This window comes from Centropristis striata, chromosome 1, assembly GCF_030273125.1.
Source record: "Centropristis striata isolate RG_2023a ecotype Rhode Island chromosome 1, C.striata_1.0, whole genome shotgun sequence".
In the NCBI taxonomy this organism is placed as follows: domain Eukaryota; kingdom Metazoa; phylum Chordata; class Actinopteri; order Perciformes; family Serranidae; genus Centropristis; species Centropristis striata.
In genome coordinates this window covers 38,810,615-38,834,836 of record NC_081517.1, presented here as the reverse complement: position 1 = coordinate 38,834,836, position 24,222 = coordinate 38,810,615, and the positions used below count along the sequence as shown (strand labels likewise).

At 38.5% G+C, this 24,222-nt stretch overlaps 1 protein-coding gene across 2 annotated transcripts in view; it reads left to right on the top strand.

Annotated features, from left to right (window-relative positions):
- The window catches only part of coro2aa (coronin 2Aa), a 50,924-nt gene that overhangs the window by 23,717 nt on the left and 2,985 nt on the right, over positions 1 to 24,222 (top strand). For both annotated transcript variants that reach the window (XM_059341753.1, XM_059341761.1), the window contains exons 2-11: positions 8,338 to 8,538; positions 12,980 to 13,096; positions 14,581 to 14,730; positions 15,472 to 15,651; positions 17,079 to 17,195; positions 18,621 to 18,725; positions 18,812 to 18,908; positions 20,872 to 20,984; positions 21,087 to 21,177; positions 23,461 to 23,720. In XM_059341753.1, coding sequence (XP_059197736.1) covers positions 8,338 to 8,538; positions 12,980 to 13,096; positions 14,581 to 14,730; positions 15,472 to 15,651; positions 17,079 to 17,195; positions 18,621 to 18,725; positions 18,812 to 18,908; positions 20,872 to 20,984; positions 21,087 to 21,177; positions 23,461 to 23,720 — 1,431 coding nt within the window. The remainder of the gene's footprint in view (positions 1 to 8,337; positions 8,539 to 12,979; positions 13,097 to 14,580; positions 14,731 to 15,471; positions 15,652 to 17,078; positions 17,196 to 18,620; positions 18,726 to 18,811; positions 18,909 to 20,871; positions 20,985 to 21,086; positions 21,178 to 23,460; positions 23,721 to 24,222) is intronic.

Here is a 24,222-nt window from a genome sequence, read left to right as displayed (position 1 = left end):
GCTTTCTTTCTTTCATATCCCTCTCCCTCTGATTTGTCTCTTTCTGCAATTCTGTTATTGATCTTTAGACCTCTGTCCACACAAACTCTGTGTGTCAGTATGTGTGTGTGTGAGCTCACTTTTTCCCCTGGGCGTTCAAAGTCGGTGTACATGTGCATGAAGGCAGGCTTGAACAAGATGAAACAAACATCTTTCTTCAGCCTTAAATCTTTGCATGTTTGAAAAACTATTTTTAAAAAACTTTCCCCCTGTGCTGCACAGATTTATTTGACAGCAAACTCCTCAGCACACTGCTTTTTTAGTTTAATTATCCTATTGCTCAAACTTGGACAAGTAGCCACTCATTCGCTTCCAGAAGCGTGGAAGTATTTTCTATTTTTTGCTGACAAAAAAAAAAGTCAATATGAAGCTAAAGCCGTTCCACAACAGTGAAAATGACATCATCATCCACCGTCTCAGGCAAGTCATCTCCACCACCACAGATGGCTATTTCTGGCGGCGTCCACCCTTCAAAACACTACCATTCGCTGAAATATGTGCCTTGTGGTTTGAATTGCAGTCTGTTTGAGGTCTTTTCATTAAGCCTGGTATCCTGTTTCTCACGTCAAGGTTTATGAACCTATGAGCATGCAGAGCTGCTCATCACAGCTGTGGAAGAGAAGAGCTGCAATCTCAAGACTTTTTGAGTTCTGATCAAACTTTGTGCAAGTGTTAAACAGTTTCCATTAAATGTTTCGGCAATCATTTAAATGTGAAAACTTTTAGTAAAGAGTAGAACTTGCCTCTGTGCCGACTTAATGTCCAAAATCCAAAACTATCCCTTTAAGATTGGTGATCAATGCCTCACATTTTCTTCCATTTTATGCGAGTGGATGGGCCAAATAGAAATAGTGAAACAAATTTACATATTGCTAAATATCTGCTAAAGTTCAACTTTGACCAGCGAAGTTGCAGCCTCAGCCAATAGGTGAGAAATGTGTGTGTTTGACCACACTTGGTTCTCTTTTTCTTTAGTTTTCTTAGTTAGATGGAGGAGACATTGATTGTTGGCGTGTAAAACCAGCCCGTCTTCACCAACAATGCAAGAAACTTTCTCTGCTCTTTAATTCACATTTTCTGGTTGCAAAACCAACAACCATAGAAGCAGAGTGCCGGTTTCTGGCAGAACTTCACCTACTTCCAGGTGCATGGAAAAGGGGAAAATCAAAACTCCAGCAACACTTGCAGTATGAAGCACCACTTTATTATGAGACCAATGTGTATCTGCTTGTGGCCTTCATTGGGGTCAAAACTAACAATGAAAACTATGAATAAGAAAAATGGTTTCAGTGTGCGTCATATCCTGCACTGCCCATATTCTGCATGAATATTGTCTCAGCTGGCGATAGTCACTCACTTGCCTTTAAAAAATGTTTATATTCACATCAATCCACCATCAACAGGCACTAAAAAAATATGGTTTGGTGTTGGTACATCACACAGCCGACTGTTGGTCTTTTTTATGACTGCGTTTGTGTCCTTGTGTCACTGTACAGTAAGACTCTCAGTATAGAGGTGAATGCATGAGCTTATAATCTTGCATATATCACCTGGCAGCTTTAAAAGGATAATTCCAGCTTATTATGGTGGTTATATTTATCTGTAATAACAACAGCACACTCAACAAGTTGATTACTGGGATCTGGGAATGCAGCAATGTTACTAAAAAAAGAGCCAGACTGTGCCCATGACACATGCAGTGGGATGATTACACAGGTTTTAAACAAACCCCCAGCTTAGCCAAATGCAAGTCACTGTCTATCGCCAAATGAAGTAACACAATGGTGATTGCACCAATATCCCACTGATGATTAGCAGTATTACAAACTGGGTGTCTGTGGCAATGTTCTTGGGGAAAATTCACAAATGTCAAGTCCTGGTTTTCACCTGGTGCCACTTGGTTTTGTTCCATCCTCCCACTGATTCACACCAGGAGATTTAGTGACATTTTTCCGCCAATTAAAGTAAAAAGTGAGATCCAAAAACACATCTGCAGTCAGAGTTTCACCATAGCTGCCGCCTAAGAGGAAAAAACAGAGATCTTTGATTGTAACTTTACATTTTTACCTCCAAATAAAGTGGTTTAGATAATCGGTTAAACTGTTGAATTTGTAGCAGTAAAGTCAGTAGTAAGTCATTTTGTTCCCAAATATTTGTAGTTATTGTCCTAATGTTGTGATAATTAATAGAAATTATGAAAACATTCTTTGCCTCCAGCTCCATATTCCAAGTCTACCAGAACTCTTCCTTGCCAAGATCTGGTGACTATATTAACCTCAATGCAACTTGACTGCCAACATATTGAATGACCTACTTTACTTACTTTTATTATTTGTCGATCCACATAATTCCCGAGGCAATTGGCAGTCAAAATGAATATTTAGTAACTCAGGGTCCGCCCCCCTTGAACAGTTTGAGGGTTCAGTGCTTCTACTTTGTCTGTATGGAGAAACAGTCTTCATGTAGGCATTTTCAGTCTTATTTTCTTCCTGAAATAGTTCTGAAAGAAAACAACATTTGGATTGCTCAGCTCTCATATTGACTCTGGCAGACAGATTCACAGATGCTGCCAGGCGATGGAGAAAAATCAGTGTGAGCCCGATCAGGAATTCATTGCTTCTCCGATTGTCAATATTTTGAAAATGCATAATGTAAATCCCACCGCAAAGTTTGTTTTCCGCCCTAGGGTCGATTTGTTTCATTCATATTTTCCATGCACCGTGCACACCAGACTCCTGAATACGTTAATCATTAAATCACGTCTGTCTGTTCACCTGTAAAACTGCCTCGGAGAATAATGGCCTATTGTGAGCTAATCTGAAGATCTGGATGTGTAATCGTGGATGCCACGGCTTCCAAAGGTGCTTTACAACATAACAGACATGAACGGGTGGACATGTTGCACTGGCATGCTTCTGACTAATCCGTAGTTTGTTTTTTAGGACTCTTACAGCTCATGTTTACGCTGCATGCAAGCTCTAAGATTCTCCGCTTGCAGACTGACACTCAGACATATCCTGTCTTATCCTTTCATACTCATTCACACGTGTGCTATACAGCGAATGAAGCAGCTATTGGATTACCAGTGTGTCAGTTATCCTATTACAAGACAGTGGTTGAGAGCCTGTTATGTGTGTATGATAGCAGACAGTCTAAACGGAGGGCAGTGTGTCTCACACTCACACATCTACTGTTAAAATACTGCCATGACGTGTTCACACCTGTACATTCCTCGTGTCGAATTTCACTCGGAGCGTTTACAAAACATTACGTCTGCAGATTGAGAAGGTGGGACTCGTGCCTGCTTGGTTTTTATAAGGAGTGTGGATTTTTTGGATTAAGTTTGGGGTCATGAGGTCGTCATTGTGAGGACGGGAGAGGGGCAAAGGTCCTTGCAGACAATTGATATATCGGTGAGAGTGTTTGAGTCAAATTGTCTCGTAGCTTCAGGCGAAATGCTTCTTAAATAACCGATATCTTGACACCAGTAAACTTTGAACTCCCCCTTCTGCACAGAGCCTTGGCGAGCCACAGAAAGGAGTGGCTGCTACACATAATGTACGCGTTTATGAGTTATGAGGTGCTTAACACACAGCCTGTAGGCGAGGAATAGGTGCATACGTATGCTGTGCACGTCTTTTATACAAGTACAGACCCACACAAGAACTCTGGCAAACCAGATGTACAGTATATCTTTTTTTAAAGTCATATCTGTGTTTTCAGTTTAGTTTTATGACTGCTTTTACAGCCCCCTTATTGCAGTTGCTGCTGTGACTCACTGGTCACAGACTAAAATAAATTTCCCTCTGACAAAACAGCACAGCATTTCTTTCTTCTTTTTTTATTTTTTTTATTTCGCCAGACATAAAGCCCGTCAAAGAAGCCTTGTGAATAAAACTGTTTTTCTGCTGTCAGTGAAACGTGCCTGGCTGCCTTTTGATCAGCAAGAAGCCGGTGTGTAAAAATAGCCAGAATAGTGTTTTCGTCATCAGTTCTGCAAGACAGGCCGCCCACCATGCAGCCCTGCTGTGTACCTGCTGCAAGACACAGCTGATAGGAAGCTGCCGATGGCCTGATTACAACCTGCTTTAGATGTGACAAGATGTCTTAGCTTTCTGCCCTGGAAGCTTCTGCCTCTGGTCTTGTAAGCCTCAGCAATACACGAATGCTGATTATATCAACCCAGATGTGCATGGCATAGCATGTGCATCGCTCACTGAGCATTGCACCGCCTGGTTGATGCATTCAAAATTTTGGGTCTCATGTAGAATTTAAAGCAGGTAACAGTTTATGTATCTCAGTGAGGTATCTCATATATGGTGTTGAACATGTTAAAGCTCCTGTGAGGAAGTTTGTGGTTGAATAGCAGAGCAGGTGACATTTCTTCTAAAGACACAAAGAGATGACAATGGTCAAGAATGTTTTTGGGTGGCTATGTGCAATGTGTTGCAACACATGTGATATCTTACCTGTTTGAGTTTTCAAAATGGGAGTGACTGACGTGACAACGGCTAACTGCAACACTGGAATGCATGTCAGTTAGTCCAAAGTAAATGTCAAGTATGTATTTCTGTTTAGACCTGAAGCAATTAGAAGACACAAATCTCTATGACTTTGGCGATTCTCTGACTTTTCCTCCCACGCCACCCTGAGGTTGATATTTTGTAGTTTTGAGTGGAATTTCTTGATGACTATTAGACAGATTGCTGTAAAATTTGGCTAAAATAGCTTCACCAAATGTTCATCTAACGCCACCATCAGGTCAAATTTGAATTTGTCCAACACCGGACTTTGGTTAGTGCTAATAGTAAATGGAGGAGCCATATATTGCTTTATTGATTTATTATTTTGTGTTTAATTTGTTTGTCCTGTTGCCATGGTTTCGGGCCATGTGAGCACCGTAGTTGACAGATCACAGGTGGGTTAAATCAGAGTGTGCTTCACCTGCACGGGTGAAGGGAGCGGCGAGTGTAAGAAGCCGTAATTTTTGTTGACCGCTTTTGTTATCATTTTGTAATCTGCTTCAATACACAATTAACATCTTACGTGCGTGTAAAGCCGCTGAGAATCATTAAAAAACCATCAAAACTTCTCTGGACTCGGTGTGTTTCCTTGGAGCAGCAGCAGCAGCGCGTCATATAAATATAAAGGACCTATACTCTGCCTCACAAGCGGCTTTAAGGAACAGGAAAGCCACAATAGTAAATGTTAGCATGGGAACACACTAGTTCAAACATATACTGTGTTTCAAATCACATATTTTATCTTTTTACCGTTAGCATGTACTGCAGTTACCATTACGACGTTAGTTCTGTTGCATGCAGTGTGCATACAATACAGTTACTGCTTCATCACAACTTGCCCCTTGAACTCTGACTCTCTTGGTCATATATCCATTGCAGTTTGTACTGAGAAATTAAGTAATGGCAGCGGCTCAGTTAATGTGATGCATCTTGTACTGTGCAGTGAGGATTGTGGGTCAGAATAGCCATAAGAGCATGCAGGCTTACATACTGCAACCAGATACAGCATCATATTCTTTTCATGCAGAAAAGTGATCAATTAATTTACAAGCCAACAACAGAGAATGCATGCATGTGTGTACATTTGTACACTCATGTGCAGAATCTCTATAGAAAATACAAAAAACAACAATTAAAAGATAAAAATCAGTAAGAAAAATAGCAGCAGGAAAATATCTACATGCTATAATAAAGGAATACAATATAAGTGACACTCACACAAACAAAATGCATACATTTACATAACACTCATGTGCATACAAAACACAATCTGTATTCATAAAAAAACATCCCTGTTTTGTTGTGCTCTTTGCGTTTCTTTGTGCGGTTTGAATGCATATTCTGTTGTACATTTTAAGTGTTTTTAGTTTCACTATCTTGTATTGATGTTATTTTTATGTTAGTATAAAGACAATGAAGTTGTTTTGTTTATTGAGGCAGTGCAAAATGTGTTTTTTGGCCGTAGCAAGAATTGCTGACGAGTTGCATGTGTGAACGCTGCAGGTTGAGCTGACAGGATGTCATATGGATGTGACTGATAGTGTCTGGGAGGCAAGCAGGCTCTTAAACACCTGAGAAGTTTAATGAAGCTCCTCTTCAGGTAGGGAAACATTCCTGTGTGACAGCATGAGGCTCTCTGCGACGCCCTCGGGGCAGAAGCTGAGAGGCTGAAGAGTAAACCGAGACGCAAGGAGTCACGATCTCCTCCCGTGCATTTCTGTTACTCTGAGATTCTTCTTCTTTATTTGTTTAGTTTCCCTTCTTTTTTTTTAACCACAGTCTGTCAATTTAATTTCCTGCTCTGTTCTGCAGTGCTGCAGCCACACCTGCATCATAGCAGCCAAACACTGCTGTTATTTTTACTTCAATCACTGTGATGTCACTCATGTTTGCACCTTAGTTGTATTTATTTAGCCATCGGCTGAAAGGCCAACAGGCGGTGCACATGAAACAGGAGGGTGATGTCATTGTTTTAAAGGATAGGAATTGTTTCTAGGTGTGATTTCTAGGAAAACCGTGCGTTGAGATGGGATTGTTGTTCTGCTTCTTTGCTCGCCCTTCACTGCCTTGCTCTCTCTGCGTTGTTGTTGTTGTTTGGGTCTGGGTTTTTTTACGTTAACATCTTGTCCATCAGCCTACTTCAGCCCTAATTCATAAGTAATGACCGTGCAGCAGGCAGGCAGGGAGCCAGGCAGAGTAGCAGAGCAGACACGCCGGCTGGCCAGGCCTCGTCCCAGTGGACCAGAGCCACTTATCTCTCTCAATAATGACATATGCATCGACTAGCTTAAGGAAAGTGGCTAAAAAGAGACTCAGGATTTGGTAAGTCTCACAGGTTTTCTTTTCCTTATTTATGCAGACCGTTATAATTGACTGAGCGATTGATTTTACTTGGAGAGTCTTAAAAACAACTTATTTCATACAGTGATTAAACTTGCTGGGCAAGAAATATTAATCAAAGATAAAACTGAAAAGTCAAAGCAATGCTGACAAACAAATGACTACAATCATGACATGTCATAAACAACGTGTAAACAAATGATCTGATAAAGAACAAGAATAAATAGGAAGCAAAATATCATGCATTTTTTTCTTCTTTGATACCAACTTTTATTAAGATTGTCATATTTTTTGTTTAGAAACTGTCCTTAATTTGATATAGGAAGGAATTTTATGTTCCTTGATACAATTTCTACATTTAAAATGATTTGACACCGTGTGGATTTGAGGATGCAGCATAAGCAGGTGTCTAATGAATTTAATTTTGGAAATGTAAATCTCACCTGCAGGAAGCTTTGAAGTGTCAGCATAAAGAGAAAGTCGATGTCATAACGATTGTTGTTAATTAAACAGGTATTCTCAATAGACACATTGACCTAAAATACAACCCTATAATTAACAAATGTCTGTGCTTGAATGCTTTCTCCATCACATTGCACATTTTAACTCCACCAACTGCACCAACATGACCCAAACAATAAGTTATTTAACGTCAACTGCAGCTGCATGCTTCTATTACTGGTGTACCAAACGTTTTGTATAGAAAGATGAATGAATAAGACGTTCAGTTGTGTCACTCAAATATTTGCAAATAGTAATATGGTGAAATCAACCAACAATATATTCATAGATCCCTCTGTAATCCTGCAAAGAATTATTATTGTATTATATTAAAGCTATTATTTAAAGGCTTCTCCATTTGTGTTATTGTAAACAGATCCGTTAATGCTCAGCCCACTTAAACTGTATTTTCTTGCTTTAATTTGATGAATATGGCTACTTTATTCATGGCAAACAATAAATGGGTTTCCAGTAAAAACCATCAAAGTAGAAATAAGGGAGGAAATGTTACTTTAATCTAGAAGGAATGTAACACAAAGTTCCTGAAACACAAGAAACTATCCACAGGAAAGTGGAAACTCATGCCCCGCCAAATTAAAGCACACTGCTGCAAAATGCGCAAAAGCCTTTAATATTATTATTATTATTATGGTGATGTCATGATCACCATCATGTTTCCACAAACATAAAGACTTTTTACTTTTGTATTTGAAGAGAAAACCATGTCTTTATATGGAAGAACCAGCTCTCTGTTTTTGTTGATCGTGTTTTGAAAAATCTGCCGTGACTAGTGAGAAAGGACGAGGAGCATCAACACCTATAAAAAGCTGCGTCACCATAACTGTGAAGGATGAATCTCCTTGACTGACCTCTCCTCTCCTCTCCTCTCCTCTCCTCTCCTCTCCTCTCCTCTCCTCTCCTCTCCTCTCCTCAGATGACATGGCGTCCTCAGTACCGCAGCTCCAAGTTCCGCCACGTGTTTGGTAAGGCCGCCACCAAGGAGGGCTGCTATGATGGCGTGCCAATCACACGCAGCGTCCAGGACAACAACTTCTGCGCTGTCAACCCACGTTTCCTGGCAGTAATCACTGAGTGTGCCGGGGGAGGAGCCTTCCTGGTCCTGTCAGTCCATCATGTGAGTATCTCCGTCTCATGGCACATTTTACAGACTGATGGCAGATTATTTTTTACAGTGGAACGTGCATCTTTGCACTCAGGATGCTGATAATGGACACTGGGATATGTTTCATTGATATGTACTCTGAAGGGAGAACATTTCTCTTGCTGCTAGGGGAGTAAGGGGGTAAATGGCCTACTCCAGACTTCTGAGAATCCACTTTTTTCACTGATTCAATCAAGTCTGATGTTTCGCAAACAGGCTGACTTTTCTCTGGTTGGAAAAACAGACTTTATTAGATAAATCAGTACAGTTTAAGACAATCCAATGCAACAGCTCTGCAGGGAGTTCTTTTATGAAGCCTTTAAATTTTCTGTTTTCTTGCTGTCAGAAAGGTGTTAAGGTGCACCATAGAGCCTGTTGTTGGCGGTGTTGTACTAGACAGTATAATATTGAAAGGGCGAGTGATGAAAGAATGTAGGCTACATTCACATATGATACAGAGTACTCGATTACTTGATTTAGAAGCCAATAATCCTTCCATGTATAGTCACTTTTGTTTTTTTGCCTAATTAAGAAGAAAACAAAATGTAAATCGATCCTGTTCTGTATTAAAAGTTAAAAAAATTGTGTGGACAGGACACGGTGTTGTAACCCCTATCTATGGTATAAATATCTGCAGAAATCAATGTAGCAAAAATGAGATATCAGTGCAACCACAGGTGACGTTCAGCATTTTCAGTCAGTTTGGAAGTATTTTGACAAAACAAATTAAATAAATCTGCAAGCTATATACAGTTAGAACAAAAACAAAAAGTCAATCAGCCAGAGATTTTTTTTTTCAGCCAAATTATCTAATTACCAAAACATGTTTGTGGATATCGAGGCTAATCTCTACAGTCTGTACAGTAACTAGTGCAGATTGTCCAAATATGACTTAAAATGCCCATCCCTAATATAAAATGACATTGCACGCAAATAACTTTACATCCTGTCCACAACTCTACAAATAACATCAAACAAAAATGTTATCTTCCTAAAACACTATTCAAGTTTTTTTTTTTGTAATGGTAAAAAAATCGCAACATGTTTGCCTGTTGCAATAATTACAATATTCACCTATGGAACTCAGGCAAAAGTTATCAAGGTCATATCTGTATATCGTGTTTTACATAAGAATATCACCAACTTTTTATCCAACATGATGCCATATAAACAGCAGGGACCATTATGAGGGTGCAGCACTTTAGAGTTTAATTCACAGGCCCAAAGCCGAATGAATAGAGGAAACTTTGCTGAGATATGATTTTCTGTCTTTTCCTCTCTGTTCCAGAGTTTCACACACAATACTACTACTAAGATTATTGCTTTTTAAAAAGGCCGTACTTGCATTATTTTGCAATTATATTGTCATTATACCAGTGGTATTAAATTGTTAAAAAATTAAGATAATATCTTTTATTTCAATTTTTTCTGTGCCAGTATATCATCCAACAAAATGTGGTGACAGGAAGAGCAACATGACAGCTGTACAGGTTTTACGGTTGTCAGAAATCAGGAAAACCAACATGAAAAATTCCACTCATAACTGAACTGAGCTGTGAAACAAAAAGCTGGTTGCACAAACGATTGTAAAGGTTGCAGTTCATGTCAGAAATAATTGTTTTTATTTCTTTTGTAACGTGTTTTTTTCCTCTGCTGAGCACTGAACATCTTCCATGGTTTCTTTCTGCTCCTGCACACACCGTGCACATGGAAAAGACAGCTCTGCTCTCAGATTATAAATAGGTCGGCAGCAGCGGAGCCAAAAAGAATCTCTAAACACCAGGAAACCCCCGACAGCTCTTCACTTCACCCTAAACATTGCATGTGGTCTTTTTGTGCTCCTCATCCTTCTGTCTTATCTCGCTCACCTTAAATGTGCTCAATCAAACACTCTCTCAGACGTTATTTATGCGTATTATCACATCCACTGGTGTTATCAGTAACAATGGTGATCTGTAGAATAAACTGCGCCAGACTTTCTCGCTCATGTGCTGCCTAAATTTACAGTGCAGCTGTATATCTCCAGTGCAGAGTGATTCATCAAACCGAACACCTCTCCCTCCTTTCTCCCTCTTTCCGTCTGTCTCCATCTGTTAAATCATCCCGGTGAATTATCACCACCCTCCTGGCATGGGCAGGAATTGCATACGAGCTTAGGAATGACATAACTCATCTTCTTACCCCCCGTTTCACCGTCTCGAGGAGGTGAAACGTCCCCCCTCTGCCGCACTTTACCTCCCATCTTTCTGTGCGTGCTCACAGATAAGCTTTTGTTCTGCGGAGAAAGTCGCTGACGCATAAATATCCGAACAGAAGTGCTATGTTCTACTTTTACCTTTGCATGTGTTACATCATTCCCATGTTCCTAACACACCTTACCTGCACAGTAATCTAGCCTGCAGGTGTGTTAGTGTCAGGAGAGGGAAGGCTCGGTTGTACAAACAGCATAATTAGCAGTCTTGTTGAGGCAGAAAATCTGACTCTTGTAACAGGATCATGGAATACCAGGGCATGTGTCACAAACGCTTTGTGTAATTCCACCTTCAGGTTGAGTAGCTTCATGTTGATGTCAGGAAGAGTTTGACTGCTTGTAAGCTGGAGACTTGTACAAACCTGCACAGATTGACCCTTTCCTGTTTAAATACTTTATCTAGCTGTCTGACTTTAGATACAATGTGTAACTTTTCCTCATTAGAATGTCTAAAACGTTCGATACATGTTATGTACTTCAAGTTGTGTCCTGACATTATTCTGATTATTTCCAACAATGTTTCCATAATTCTCTTCACGGTAACGTCTAGATTCGGTCACTGCGTCAGTGTTGTGGTCATCTTTCAGAAGCTTAAAAAGGTTAAAGCCACATTTTTATGGTACACTTTTTTTTTTGCTATTGAACATCTTGATCTTAAGTTACCTGGTAAATTACTTCATGAAAACACATACAATTTCAGTTACAAGATTAATTTTTGGCTACAGCCACCAGGAGGTTCAATGAGTCCTCTAAACCATTCATTCATTCATTACCATTAACTGCTTATCCGCATTCGGGTCAGGCTGGAGCCGATCTCAGCTGTCATTGGGCGAGAGGCAGGGTACACCCTGGACAGGTCGCTAGACTATCGCAGGGCTGACACATAGAGACAGACAATCACACTCTCATTCACACCTACGGGCAATTTAGAGTCATCAATTAAACCTAAGTGCATGTTTTTGGACTGTGGGAGGAAGCCGGAGAACCCGGTGAGAACCCGGTGAGAACCCACGCTGACACGGGGAGAACATGCAAACTCCACACAGAAGAGCCGCAGGCGGGAGGTGGGAGGCCCTAATATATTGTGGTTTTTGATGTAGATTCGTCATCCGCTTTAGGCCCACTGATCGGAAGGTCGTGGTTCGATCCCTGACCATGGCGGCCTACGTGTGGAAGTATCCTTGGGCAAGATACTGAACCCCAAATTGCTCGCAATGCTGCATACATCAGTGTGTGAATTAATTCCTGATTGTTGAAGGTATCACCGTGAAGGAAAGCCTCAGCCACCAATATATGAATGTGTGTGTGATCAGGTGGTGGTACCATTTACTTTAGTTTCAAGTGCAGAACCATACCGCTGGACTAAACCAACACAAACTGCACCTGCAAAACAGTGAATGCATGTTTTGATGTTTTATTTCTTATACAGCTTAAACAAATAAGATATTGAGGTGGCGGTAGCCAGATTTTGTAACCTTTGGACAGAGCAAGGCTGTTTCTCCTTGCTTCCAGCTCACAACACATTTACCATACAGACATGGGAGCAGCACTATAGTGTGTCCCTTATGAGAAGAAAACAGCTCCTTTAAATCCTTCCTCCCTTCTGCTATAAGGCTACTTAACACAGACAGTAGTCATTATAAGTAAATCAACGAATTTCTTTGTGATGCTGTATGTGTTGGTGTCCACTGTAATTTTACAATTCAATGACTTGCACCCTTAAAAACTTTATATGAATGACTGTGGCTAGTTTACATCCCCATAATCACCCATGCATGTTTTTTTTTCAACAATATTTTAATGTCATAACAATGGACGGTGTACATACAGACATTTTTGTAGTTTACAGTACTCCAACTGCCCTTCCCCCCACCCTACCCTCCCATCTACCCCTGTTTTGACCCCTCACCCATGCATGTTGATCTCTTGTTGACATATACCTTGCTTGCAAGTTTTGGAAGTTGCGTGTGTTTTGTTTGGATCGGGTCAGCTGCAAACAAATTGTCCATTTTAGATTTAAAAAAGTCTGAATCTGAATCTGAATCAATCTTCTTGGCAAGAAAACAAATGATGGTATTTCCCAACATGTCAAAAATATTAATTTAACCTAGTTAAAATGTTCTGAGTTGTAATAATCTTTTATTTGGTGTGTTTGTGTATCAGACAGGTAAAGTTGATCCTCACCACCCGCGAGTCTCCGGCCACAGAGGAAACGTGTTAGACGTCAAATGGAATCCGTTCAACGACTACTGCATCGCCTCGTGCTCCGAGGACACCACGGTTTGTTCTAACACACACAAAGTACATTTTCAAAAGGCTTTACTGATGTGTTATCATTTCCCCTGGAATAAGAGCGTGTAGCGGCAGGGAGATCATTTTATTGCCTCACTGTTTAGCCTTCGAGAAGAACTAGAAGTCATTCCACACATTCCTCAGCTCTGACCTGGCAGACAACAGAGAGTACACAGAAAGAGAAAAGGAGTCAACAGGGTTTAAGACTGTTTTTATAGTGTGGTATTTATTTTCTCTCAAACCTGGATTGTTTCTGTAATCCCTATTTTTCATACATGTAGAGGCATTAAGTGCCAGCATTGTTTTTTTTGTATGTGTGTGCAGAAGTATTCACATCTGTAACTTAAGTAAAAGTACTAATATCTTACTGTAAAAACAATGTTATAAGTAAAAGTTCTGCACTGAAAGTTTTAGTAAGTAAAAGTATGTAAGTACAATCAGGAAAACAGACATGTAGTATAAATAAAATCAGCACACACTGCAAAAAAAGTCCACTGTGTCACAATTATATCATGAGATTATTGTTACTCATGCACTGATGTAAAAGCAGGATTTCATTGTTGTAGTTGGTTACTGTGGAGCAGTTTATAAAAACGATTTATTATAGGACTGCAAGTTATCATTATTTTCATTATGGATTCATCAGTATTTATTGAGATTGACTGTTTGATTTGGAAAAATATGAAAATCGTGAGAGATGCCATCATAATAACATTTCATGCCCTTAACAATGCTTCATTTTGTCAAAACAATTGTGCACAAATCAACATTATTAAAATAAATTAAAGGAAAAAATTGCACGTTTGAGAAGACGGAACCTTGAAATTGTATTTAGGTTAGAAATATGAAAAATAAGAAAATAATTGCCAATAAATGTTCTGTCTGCTATTCAATGAATCCACATGTACTTTTATAAACTGTTGGAGTGTTTAATTTGTGACAAAACATCATATTTTATGAGATCTTCACATGTTTTGTATGGAAAATCTTAATTTATAAAGAAACTAGTATCATAAGCTGTCAAATAAATGTGCAGTTAAAAAGTGCAATACTTCTCTCTGACATGTAGAGTAAAAAGTAGAAAGTGTTATATAAAGAAAACGCGAGAGTACCTCAAATATGTACTAAACTACAGTACTTGAGTAAATGTACTTAGTAACATTCCACCACTGACTGAGGTCATTTAGAGCAAAACGGATGAACCAATGAGCTGCTGAAAACCATTTCACAAGTTTATCATGTATAAAATATTCAGATTTCCTTAACTCTTGTCTTATTATTTTATTTTTTCCATCTTGTTTTTTTATTTGGAAAAGCAATATCACAGTGCATGAAAGTTTTATTATATTATTTTTATATAAAACCCTTAAACCGGAGTGAGTTAAGTGAAAGATTATTTGAAAATGTATCTTTAGTGTATGCTTTTTCTTTTCTTTTTTTATTGTGTGTGTTAACGTGGTGTGTGTCTGCAGGTGAAAGTGTGGGAAATCCCTCCTCATGGCGTGATGAAGAACCTCACAACAGCGTGGAAGGAGCTTCAGGGTCACAGCCGCAGAGTGGGCCTCATCGAGTGGCACCCAACTGCTAACAACATCCTCTTCAGCACAGCCTATGACTACCAGGTAACACACACACACACACACACACACACACACACACACACACTTATTCCAAAACAGACAGAAAAAAAACTTCAAGTTAAAACGAAGCACTGTAACATCACTGTACTTCTTTTACTCAATTATTGTACTATTTTTGACATCAGAAATTAGATTTTTACCCATTTTTTTATTTAAAAAAAAATACTGTGAAGAATATAAAAACAAAATAAATCCTTTTTTGTGTAAAAAATGAATATCACTTTCTACATATTTTCCTTAGAGTAATACATAAGATAAGCTGGTACAGATAGTAGTTACTGCCTTTCAAAATAAGAGCTTTCTCAAATATAACTAAATTTTAATTGACTACAAACAGTTAAAGATCACACGGACACACACACACACAGACACACACAGACACACACACACACACACACACACACTTAACACAGACAGAAAAAAAACTTCAAGTTAAAAAGAAGCACTGTAACATCACTGCAAGCAATTATGTATCTCAATGCAGCCAAACAGGTCACAGCTGTTTGTAGCAGCCCCGTTCTCTCTAATAAATCAAGTTAAAGATCGCTCACAGCGACACTTCAACCTGAAAAGATTTTAAGAGTTTTTACAAGGACTTGTATAAATAACCACAAAAATTCAGATAACTTTCATTGTTAACTTCTGGTTCTGCGAGCATTTGAATGAGGTCCAAAGTAAAATAAGTACCGTCTGTCATCCCGTGCGTCTCTCTAACACCAACAGGTGATGATCTGGAACCTGGACTGTCCCGAGCAGGTGATAAAGAACCCTGTGCGGACCATCAGCCACCACACAGACGTCATCCTCTCCATGTCTTTCAACACAGACGGCAGCCTCTTCGCCACCACCTGCAAGGACAGGAAGATCCGACTCATGGAGCCTCGCTCAGGAAACCTACTGCAGGTGATGCTCCGTGTGTGTGTCCGTGTGTGTGTGTCCGTGTGTGTGTGTCTGTGTGTGTGTGTGTGTGTGTCTGTGTGTGTGTGTGTGTGTTTCCGTGTGTGTGTGTGTGTGTGTGTGTGTGTGTGTGTGTGTGTTTCCGTGTGTGTGTGTGTCCGTGTGTGTGTGTCCGTGTGTGTGTCTGTGTGTGTGTCTGTGTGTGTGTGTGTCTGTGTGTCCGTGTGATCTTTAACTGTTTTTAGTCAATTAAAATTTAGTTATATTTTAGAGAGCTCTTATTTTGAAAGGCAGTAACTACTATCTGTACCAGCTTATCTTATGTATTACTCTAAGGAAAATATGTAGAAATTGATATTATTTTTTTACGCAAAAAAGGATTTATTTTGTTTTTATATTCTTCACAGTATTTTTTTTATAAAAAAATGGGTAAAAATCTCATTAGTACAATAATCTGAGTAAAAGAAAAAAGAAATTGTAGCACAAACACTCTGTAACGGAACTATCTTTTTTTCGTTTTTTTAATTAGTTTTTGGGACTTGTTGTATAATCATAACTTCATTTGCATTTTTACTCATATTTCTCAGTCACATTTTCTTACTGGAAGCATTTATGTGAGGACACTCTGAAAAAAAAAAAACGCTTTTACCCTTTTACTTGAACTGCAATAAACAATGTGTTTGTGGGGCTGCAAACACAACTTTTGGATACATAAAATCTTAAAAAATTGCAGGTATTTTCAATAAAACCAACAAGCCTTCGTTGTCGTCTACAAAAGCCTCCCAGCCAAAAATTACATAAGTAAGAGAGTTCGCTGCACCTTTTCCCCTCCCCAGCCCGGGCACTCATCCAGCACCACACAGCCAAAACTGACACCTCCGGCCTGAGCGAGGCCGCAGCATAACTCCACAGACCTCTGGGTCACCAGCCAGCCACTCACACACCCTTTACATCAGCCCGCTCTCACTACCTTCGCCTGCCGAACGAGCTCACGTGGACACATAAGAAACATTACGTCACAGTGGAGCCGTTATTACTAGACTTTTATGTTTCTTTTTTGAAAATCGTGTGGTTCTCTTCTAGCACCACACGATAATTCTACTCCTCAAAGAATTGTCACTAGCACTTCAAAAAAGAGTCACAAGAAGAGTCGAAGAGGAAACGAGTGATTTCCCTTTTTACCTTTTAAAAAAAATTTTTTTTTTTTTTTTTTTACTTTTTATGTTTATCCCCAAACAGTCAGAGATCACTAGCACTTATTGATGCACTAATAGCTCTTATTGCACTATACCTTGATTGTTTGTTTTTATTCTTCCTGTAAGAATGCATCCTGCTTTGGATAAAAGCGTCTGCTAAATGACTAAATGTAAATGTAAAAAGTGTGCAGATGTTTGGTACTCAGGTTCTTTGTTTGTTTCATGTCGTGTCTGCAGGAAGCCAATCCTAAGACGCACAAAGCCAGTAAGGTGCTGTTTCTGGGTAACATGAAGATGCTTTTCACATCAGGAACGTCACGTTGGAACGATCGACAGATTGTTCTGTGGGATCAGGTGAGAGCGACTAAGATGTTCCACAGTCTTTCACAGTCATTTCTCCACAGAAATAAGAACAATCCTAAAAGGAGTAAATATCTCGTTCTGTGCATATGCATACATACATTTATATATAAGATAACGGTTAAAGGGGTTTTTTTTGTAATTAAAATTCTTATTGGCATTCAGAAATTACACATGCATCACATACACTGTTCATACAAAAAGCCTCGGTAACGCTTTATATTAAGGTGCTTGTAATAACCATTAATTAACAAGTAATAAGTCCCTTGTAAGTCCTTACAAGATGCTTATTAACATTATTGTGTGTTTATAAGCTTATATAAGTGTTAATAATGGCATTACAAACACCCATGACCCACCCATTATGTCTTTGCCATGCCTTTATTAATCTTATTTTGTCTGCTAATTAATATTAAAATATACTTTATTGCTCATCTATTATAAGTTAACTATAAATTAACTATGCTTTTTGCAACTACCGGATCTAAAGCGAGAACAATGCCTTATTACTTGTTAATTAATGGTTATTATGGACCTTATTATAAAGCGTGACCAAAGCCTCTTTTTCTTTATAAGCAACGGAACGAAAAGGAAGAAAAAATAAATAAAAAAACAAGATGGAAAAAATGAAATAATAAGACAAGAGTTAAGGAAATCTGAATATTTTATACATAATAAACTTGGGAAATTTTAACTTTAAAATTCCACTCCACTACATTTTAGAGGCAAATATTCACTAAATTTAACTGTGAGCTTTAGTTACTTTTAACATGAAGATTTAATATTAGAAAAAAAGTTTCAATTTAAAATTATTATGCATTTGTTTTTGCAAATTAAACCACATAACAGTGCATTAAGTAGAATTAGCCATATCTTGACAACAGTAAAATGCTGCTTACATAAATGCGCTAAAAATAATAATCCAAACATATAATTTGTATATATTTAATAATCTGAGCGGGGCCATTCTGCAGAACAAGTTATTTTACTTTTGAAACTTTAAATTATTTTTGATACTTTTGTACTTGCAGGACTTTTACTTGTAGTGGAGTAATTTCACAGTGTGGTATTAGTACTTTTACTCAAGTAAGGGATCTGAATACTTCTTCCACCACTGCTGATGTGTGGTCTCATGGCAGAGACGGTGCTCAATTTAAAAAAGGGAAACTCTCTCACAAACACACTCTGCCATCTAGTGGACAAACCGGTGCACTCCGTGTGTTTTGATGAGTGAGAGTGTATCGTGGGCAGCAGATTATATCCTGCTCAGGGATTAGGGATTGAGCACTCAGTGTTTTTAATTCATCGCTGGAGAGTGCTTCTTATGTAGAAGTGGATTTAAATTTGATGTAAGGGGATGTTGTCCATGTTACTGGTGCCTTAAAGTGTTTTGTTTTTGATCGTTGTGTGTGTTTGTAGGACGACCTGTCTGTGCCTTTGTTAGAGGACAATCTGGATGGTTCGTCTGGAGTACTTTTCCCTTTCTACGACCCCGACACACACATGCTCTACCTTGCTGGGAAGGTGGGTCCCTGAAAGCAACTAGAAAGTGTCCATACATTCATATGTTATGAAATCGATGTTACAAAGACTCCTCTTGTCTCTGTCAGGGTGATGGAAATATAAGATACTATGAGATCAGCTCAGAAAAACCGTACATCCACTACCTAACAGACTACCGCTCACACCTACCTCAGAAAGGAATGGGTAAGAAACACACACTGGTACACACTGTACAGTATCCTAGACGCCTCATTTAACCATTTCCTTGCTTGAGTGCGTCTATAGTGTGGCTGTTTGGAAGCTGGGTGAGCCTCCTGGTTGTGCTTTCTCTCCTGCACCTGTAAGCAAAGCTGCTGTGCAAATAAGCCTGCAGTATTTGAATAGCCAAACCAGCTGATCAAGGCGAAGTCATATATCATGTGAAGAGACATGCAGACAGACATGTTTTAGACTGTCACTCAACAAGACAGGGATGTTGTTGAGTGGAATATCTTTAGAAAGTAGTTCAGGAGTTTCAGAAACGGAGATAAAACTGAGATAAAAACGAGCACCGTGACCTCTTGCACAGACGTAACATGCAATTTATGCATTTATAGCCTCATTGTCAGCCTTTGAGGTCATTTTCTGAAGAGAGTTCTGCTGTAAAAAATGAATCCTATATATACTGTTTCTCTAAACTTTAACCTTGACACTACTTTGAGCCTTAAGGGGACATATGTTCATTTTCAAGTTCATGCTTGTATTGTGGCTTTCTACTAGCTTTCTATTAGAACATGTTTACATGTTTTAATATATATAAAAAAAACATTATTTTTCTATTATTCTGTTTGAATATTCCTCTATCACCCTCTGTCTGAAATGTTCTAATTTTTAAGCACTGTCTCTTTAAGCCCCTCTCTTGAAAAAGCCCAGTTTGCTCTGATTGGCCTGCAAAAATAAAAATAAAAATGCACCTTTGCAAAGGTAGTTCTCGCAGTTAGGAGGAGAAGATTCAGCAGTAGTCATTGTAGTAGTCTAAAGAGTGAAAAAAGTACAAACAGGGAGGAAACAGATTTTTATGCAGTTTGAGGTTCATAACCTGTGAGAAATGTATTTTTTTAGACTTTGTTGACTTTTAAACTTTAGTCACAGCTTCGTGAGTTTTAAGCAACTAAACTACTTGGATTAGATTTAGGAGAATATCCTGATTTGTGTTAAAATTGACCTTTTCACAGCGTATCTGTTAGAAAGCCCTGAGGGCTAACTTCTCCTGTGTGGGGGATGGTATATTCTAATGAATGTGTATGTGTTATAGGTAAGGGAGCCAAATCTGAAGGGCTTGTTAAATCCCATGTTTTTTGGTTGAGGCAGCCCACAAAACAATCACTAACTTTATGATTTTCTAAACATACACTAGCACTCAAAAGTCTGGGGTCACCCAGAAAATTTCTGTGTTGTTTTCCATGATAACAAACAGTTTTATTCATGAAATAAGTTACAAAATAAATCAAAATATAGTATAGACATTGACAAGGGTAGAAATAATCATTTTAACCTGTACAGATCTCAAACTTTACCTCTAGAGCCTTTCAACACTACAAACGTGGATTGCTGACAATATATAATAAATATTTCATAAGAAAATCAGTCGTTTCCAGTTTAATTAGTCATTTACCACTTTAAAAAATTGTGTATTTCTTTCAAAATTAAGGACATTTCTAAGTGACCCCAAACTTTCGAGTTGTGTATTTATGAGCAAAGGGAGCCTGAGATCTGAGATTGCCATTGCCAAAGACTGCATCTGTAATTGTGCATATGATAATGAAGTCCATTTAATAAATGTTAGGTGGGTGTTAAAAGGTCCATGGTGGGTGTGGTCCTGCATTTACACCTTTGATTTTCCCATTGCACAGCGAACATACATGTGCTCTTGTTAAAGGGCTTTTGAGCACTTTTTTTTATTATTGCAAAATTTCAAACATTATACTCTTTCATGATGTGATTAAATTGCATGTTATTTGCAGTTATGTTGTCTTTCTATTATTTCTTCTTTTGAAGCAACCAATAACAGTAGTTTTACTTAACCCTCAACAAAATATAATAAGATACCATAAGGATATTATAGCACAATTGTGCGACAGAAAAGGTGTGAGAGTAAAACGTCTTGGGTGTGTGTGTCGTCTTTCAGGTGTGATGCCAAAGAGAGGTCTGGATGTGAGCTCCTGCGAGGTGTTCAAGTTCTACAAACTGGTGACAATCAAGAGTCTCATTGAGCCTCTTTCAATGATCGTACCCCGCAGGGTGAGAGGACATCTACTCACACAAACACCAGGAGGATACACATAGAAAAGATATCCACCAGTTTTTAGCTAATATGAATGTACTGTGTGTATGTGTCTCCAGTCGGAGTCATACCAAGAAGACATCTATCCAATGACGGCCGGTAACAAGCCTGCTCTAACTGCAGAGGAGTGGCTCAGCGGCATCGATAAAGGTCAGAACTAATGTGTGTGTGTGTGACATTTGTATATGTTGGCAAAGTACTGTGTGGATTTACAGGTCTGGTGGTGAACGGCTCCAAATTAAATCATATCCAGGGTTCAAATAATCCTAAAAATAAAAGAAAATATGAGGACGGCTGGCAGGGCCAGATTAACACTTAGCTGTATCCTGGGCAAGAAAATTCAAGGGCCCCATTATCTCGACCCCCGAATCACCATAATCTGGCAAAATACAGAATGAATTATAGTAATATACAGTTAGTATACTCAATACATCAATAACTAACTGTCATCAAGTGCATTTTCATGTACAGATGTACAAACGCTCATAGAACTACAAAAACCTCTTGTCAAGCCACTCACTCACATATGATGTTATGAAAACAAAACACATCAGCATCACTTACTTGATTCCTGTGGTCTATGTCTAGTATCATCAGGTTGAATGCACTTATTGTAAGTCACTTTGGACAAAAGCGTCAGCTAAATGACATGTAATGTAATGTAATGTATAATCTGGCAAAATTGACCCACTACATAATACTACTACTACGACTACTCATAATAATAACAATAATAATAATAAACATTTTATTTGGAGGGCGCCTTTCTTGGCACTCAAGGACACCGTACAAAAAGATAGAAAAAGAAAGGGAAGTGGAAAGGAAGTGTCCTCAATTTTCACAAAAAAATAAGTTGGCAACCACTTTCAAAGCATCCAGTATTTATTTAACAACACCTATTCCCAGCAGCACAAATGTATTGAATTGATAGAGCCATCACAGAGGAAGACAAGACACAAACAAAAATCTAGAATCTAGAATCAAGTAGCATTTTGGTCCTCGGCTCATTTTAAACAGAAATCACCTTGAAATCACCTCAAAATTCATTTTTGAGCAACGGCTCCAATGGACAGTTTAACAAGCGAGAGATAACCAGATATTTTGCTTGTTGCCACACTTCCCTGGGCCGGTCCGGTCTTGACGGCTGGGTGGAAGCATGAACACAATGTTGACATGAGTATTTCGTTGGCATTGAGATGGCATACACATGCCAAACTGAAATGGCATTCTGAGGAAGAGGGCAGACCTCTGCCAAGGCCAATGGTGCGTTCAAATGCTCCTCAGGTGGTTCAATTTCCTGATTTGGTGAGTTGTTCTGGTGTTCAAACAACATGTGGATAGCAGTATTTACGTAACAGCGAAGAGCAAAGAGACAGAATAGGATGGTCATGAAAAGTGACCGGGGGTTCATTTTTCAGATTTTCATAAAAACATAAATATTAGAGGTGTGAATCAGCAGAGGACTCAAGATACAATTTTATCCAGACACGATATTACTGCAATTTTAAGCATTTTGCGATATGGTGAATATTGCGATACAATATATTGTGATTTAACTGTTTAACTACATTTTGTGACAAAAATTAAATTCAATCAAGAATTGTTTTGTCAAATTAGATAAAATCCTCAGTCTATTCATTTCATTCTTTTTATTTCTCCACAATGAGTCAAACCCACAGACTGACCAACAAAGTATTCAGTCAAATTCAACTGAAACGATATCGAACATGTATGGATGACAACAATTGCAGCATTTTCTCAAACTTTCCTCAACTTTAAGCCTCACTGCTCTGAATTTTTTTGAACGAAACATAAAAATAGCCTGACTTTGCAGCGTTAGGGTTAGGGTTAGGGTTAGGGTTAGTGTTGCAGTAGTGTTTCCACAATCCTGCTGACAAACAAACAAACAGACCAACGAACCAAAAACAAAAACAATTTTGCAGAGGTAATTAATGCAAAACCTGTAATGCAAAGTAAACATGATGACATTTAATACAGTTAATTGTTTGAACAAATCTTTTTGCATACTGTATGTAAAACCAAAACTTTCACAATTTCTTAAAATTATTGATTTGGGCTTTTTTCTTATTTTATTATATGATCATAACCTTAATATATAATTGTCCATATTTGATAATATGAAGCGATTGTAGAGTTGATTTGATTTCCTTCTTTAATTTCCACACCATAGTTGTAGTATATGATATTATATTTTACTGTTATAGCTTCTATAGAATCTGATGCAATAATGCTAATATCACTTGGTGGAAGAAGTATTAATTTCCTTCACTTTAGCATTTAAACTTAAAAGTACATCAGCAGACTTAATGTTGCATGATTAAGATAATCGAAATTTGAATCATTTTATATACTGTCAAGTAGTCAAATTTATGAAAATGAATCATGTTTGATTTCTCTCTCTTTCTCCTCCAGGCCCAGTGTTGATGTCTCTGAAGCCTGGGAGTCAAATAGCAGAGTCGTACACAGAGATGAGTAAGGGGCTCGGAAACTCAGCGGACACCCGCAGGTCTCACAGCCGACCCGGCATGCTGCAGCTGGCGTACATTCAGGATCAACTGGGAACCAAAGACGGCAAAGAGGACAGCAGCAATACGGAGGAGGACAGGAGTCGGACACCTGTCCACAACGGGGAAGACTTTGCACTTTGCTCGCCACCCAAGACGGAGAGTGAGGTACTGGAGGATTTAAGTCACTTTATAAAGTTTATATCCTGCTGCTTGCACAATGATTTTGTCATTGAAATACTTGCAAATTCCAAATTTCAACCCTAGAGAATATTTGAGGATATTATAAACAGCCAGAATGTGTAAAAAAAAACAACATACGGACCCAGGGGAGGGGGGTAATATTTTGAGAAAAAAGTTTGTTGTAAATCTCGTCGTAAATCTGACTTTTTTTCACGCAGATTTGCCACTTTAAATCTCTTAAATCTGCAACTTTTTTTCTTGTAGATTTGCCACTTTAATCTAGTAAATTTGCAACTTTTTTTCTCTAAATATTAATTATTATTACAAGTCACTGAAGAATAACTGGAGGTCAAGGACAATTGGAGGTCTAGGTCAATAAAGTTAATATTATTATATTATTATACTGATTGGTAGCCTGATCTTTGCTGATTAGCTGGAAGAAGTCCATTTGGTTCTACGACCTCACAGAGAGACACAGGGACCCTAT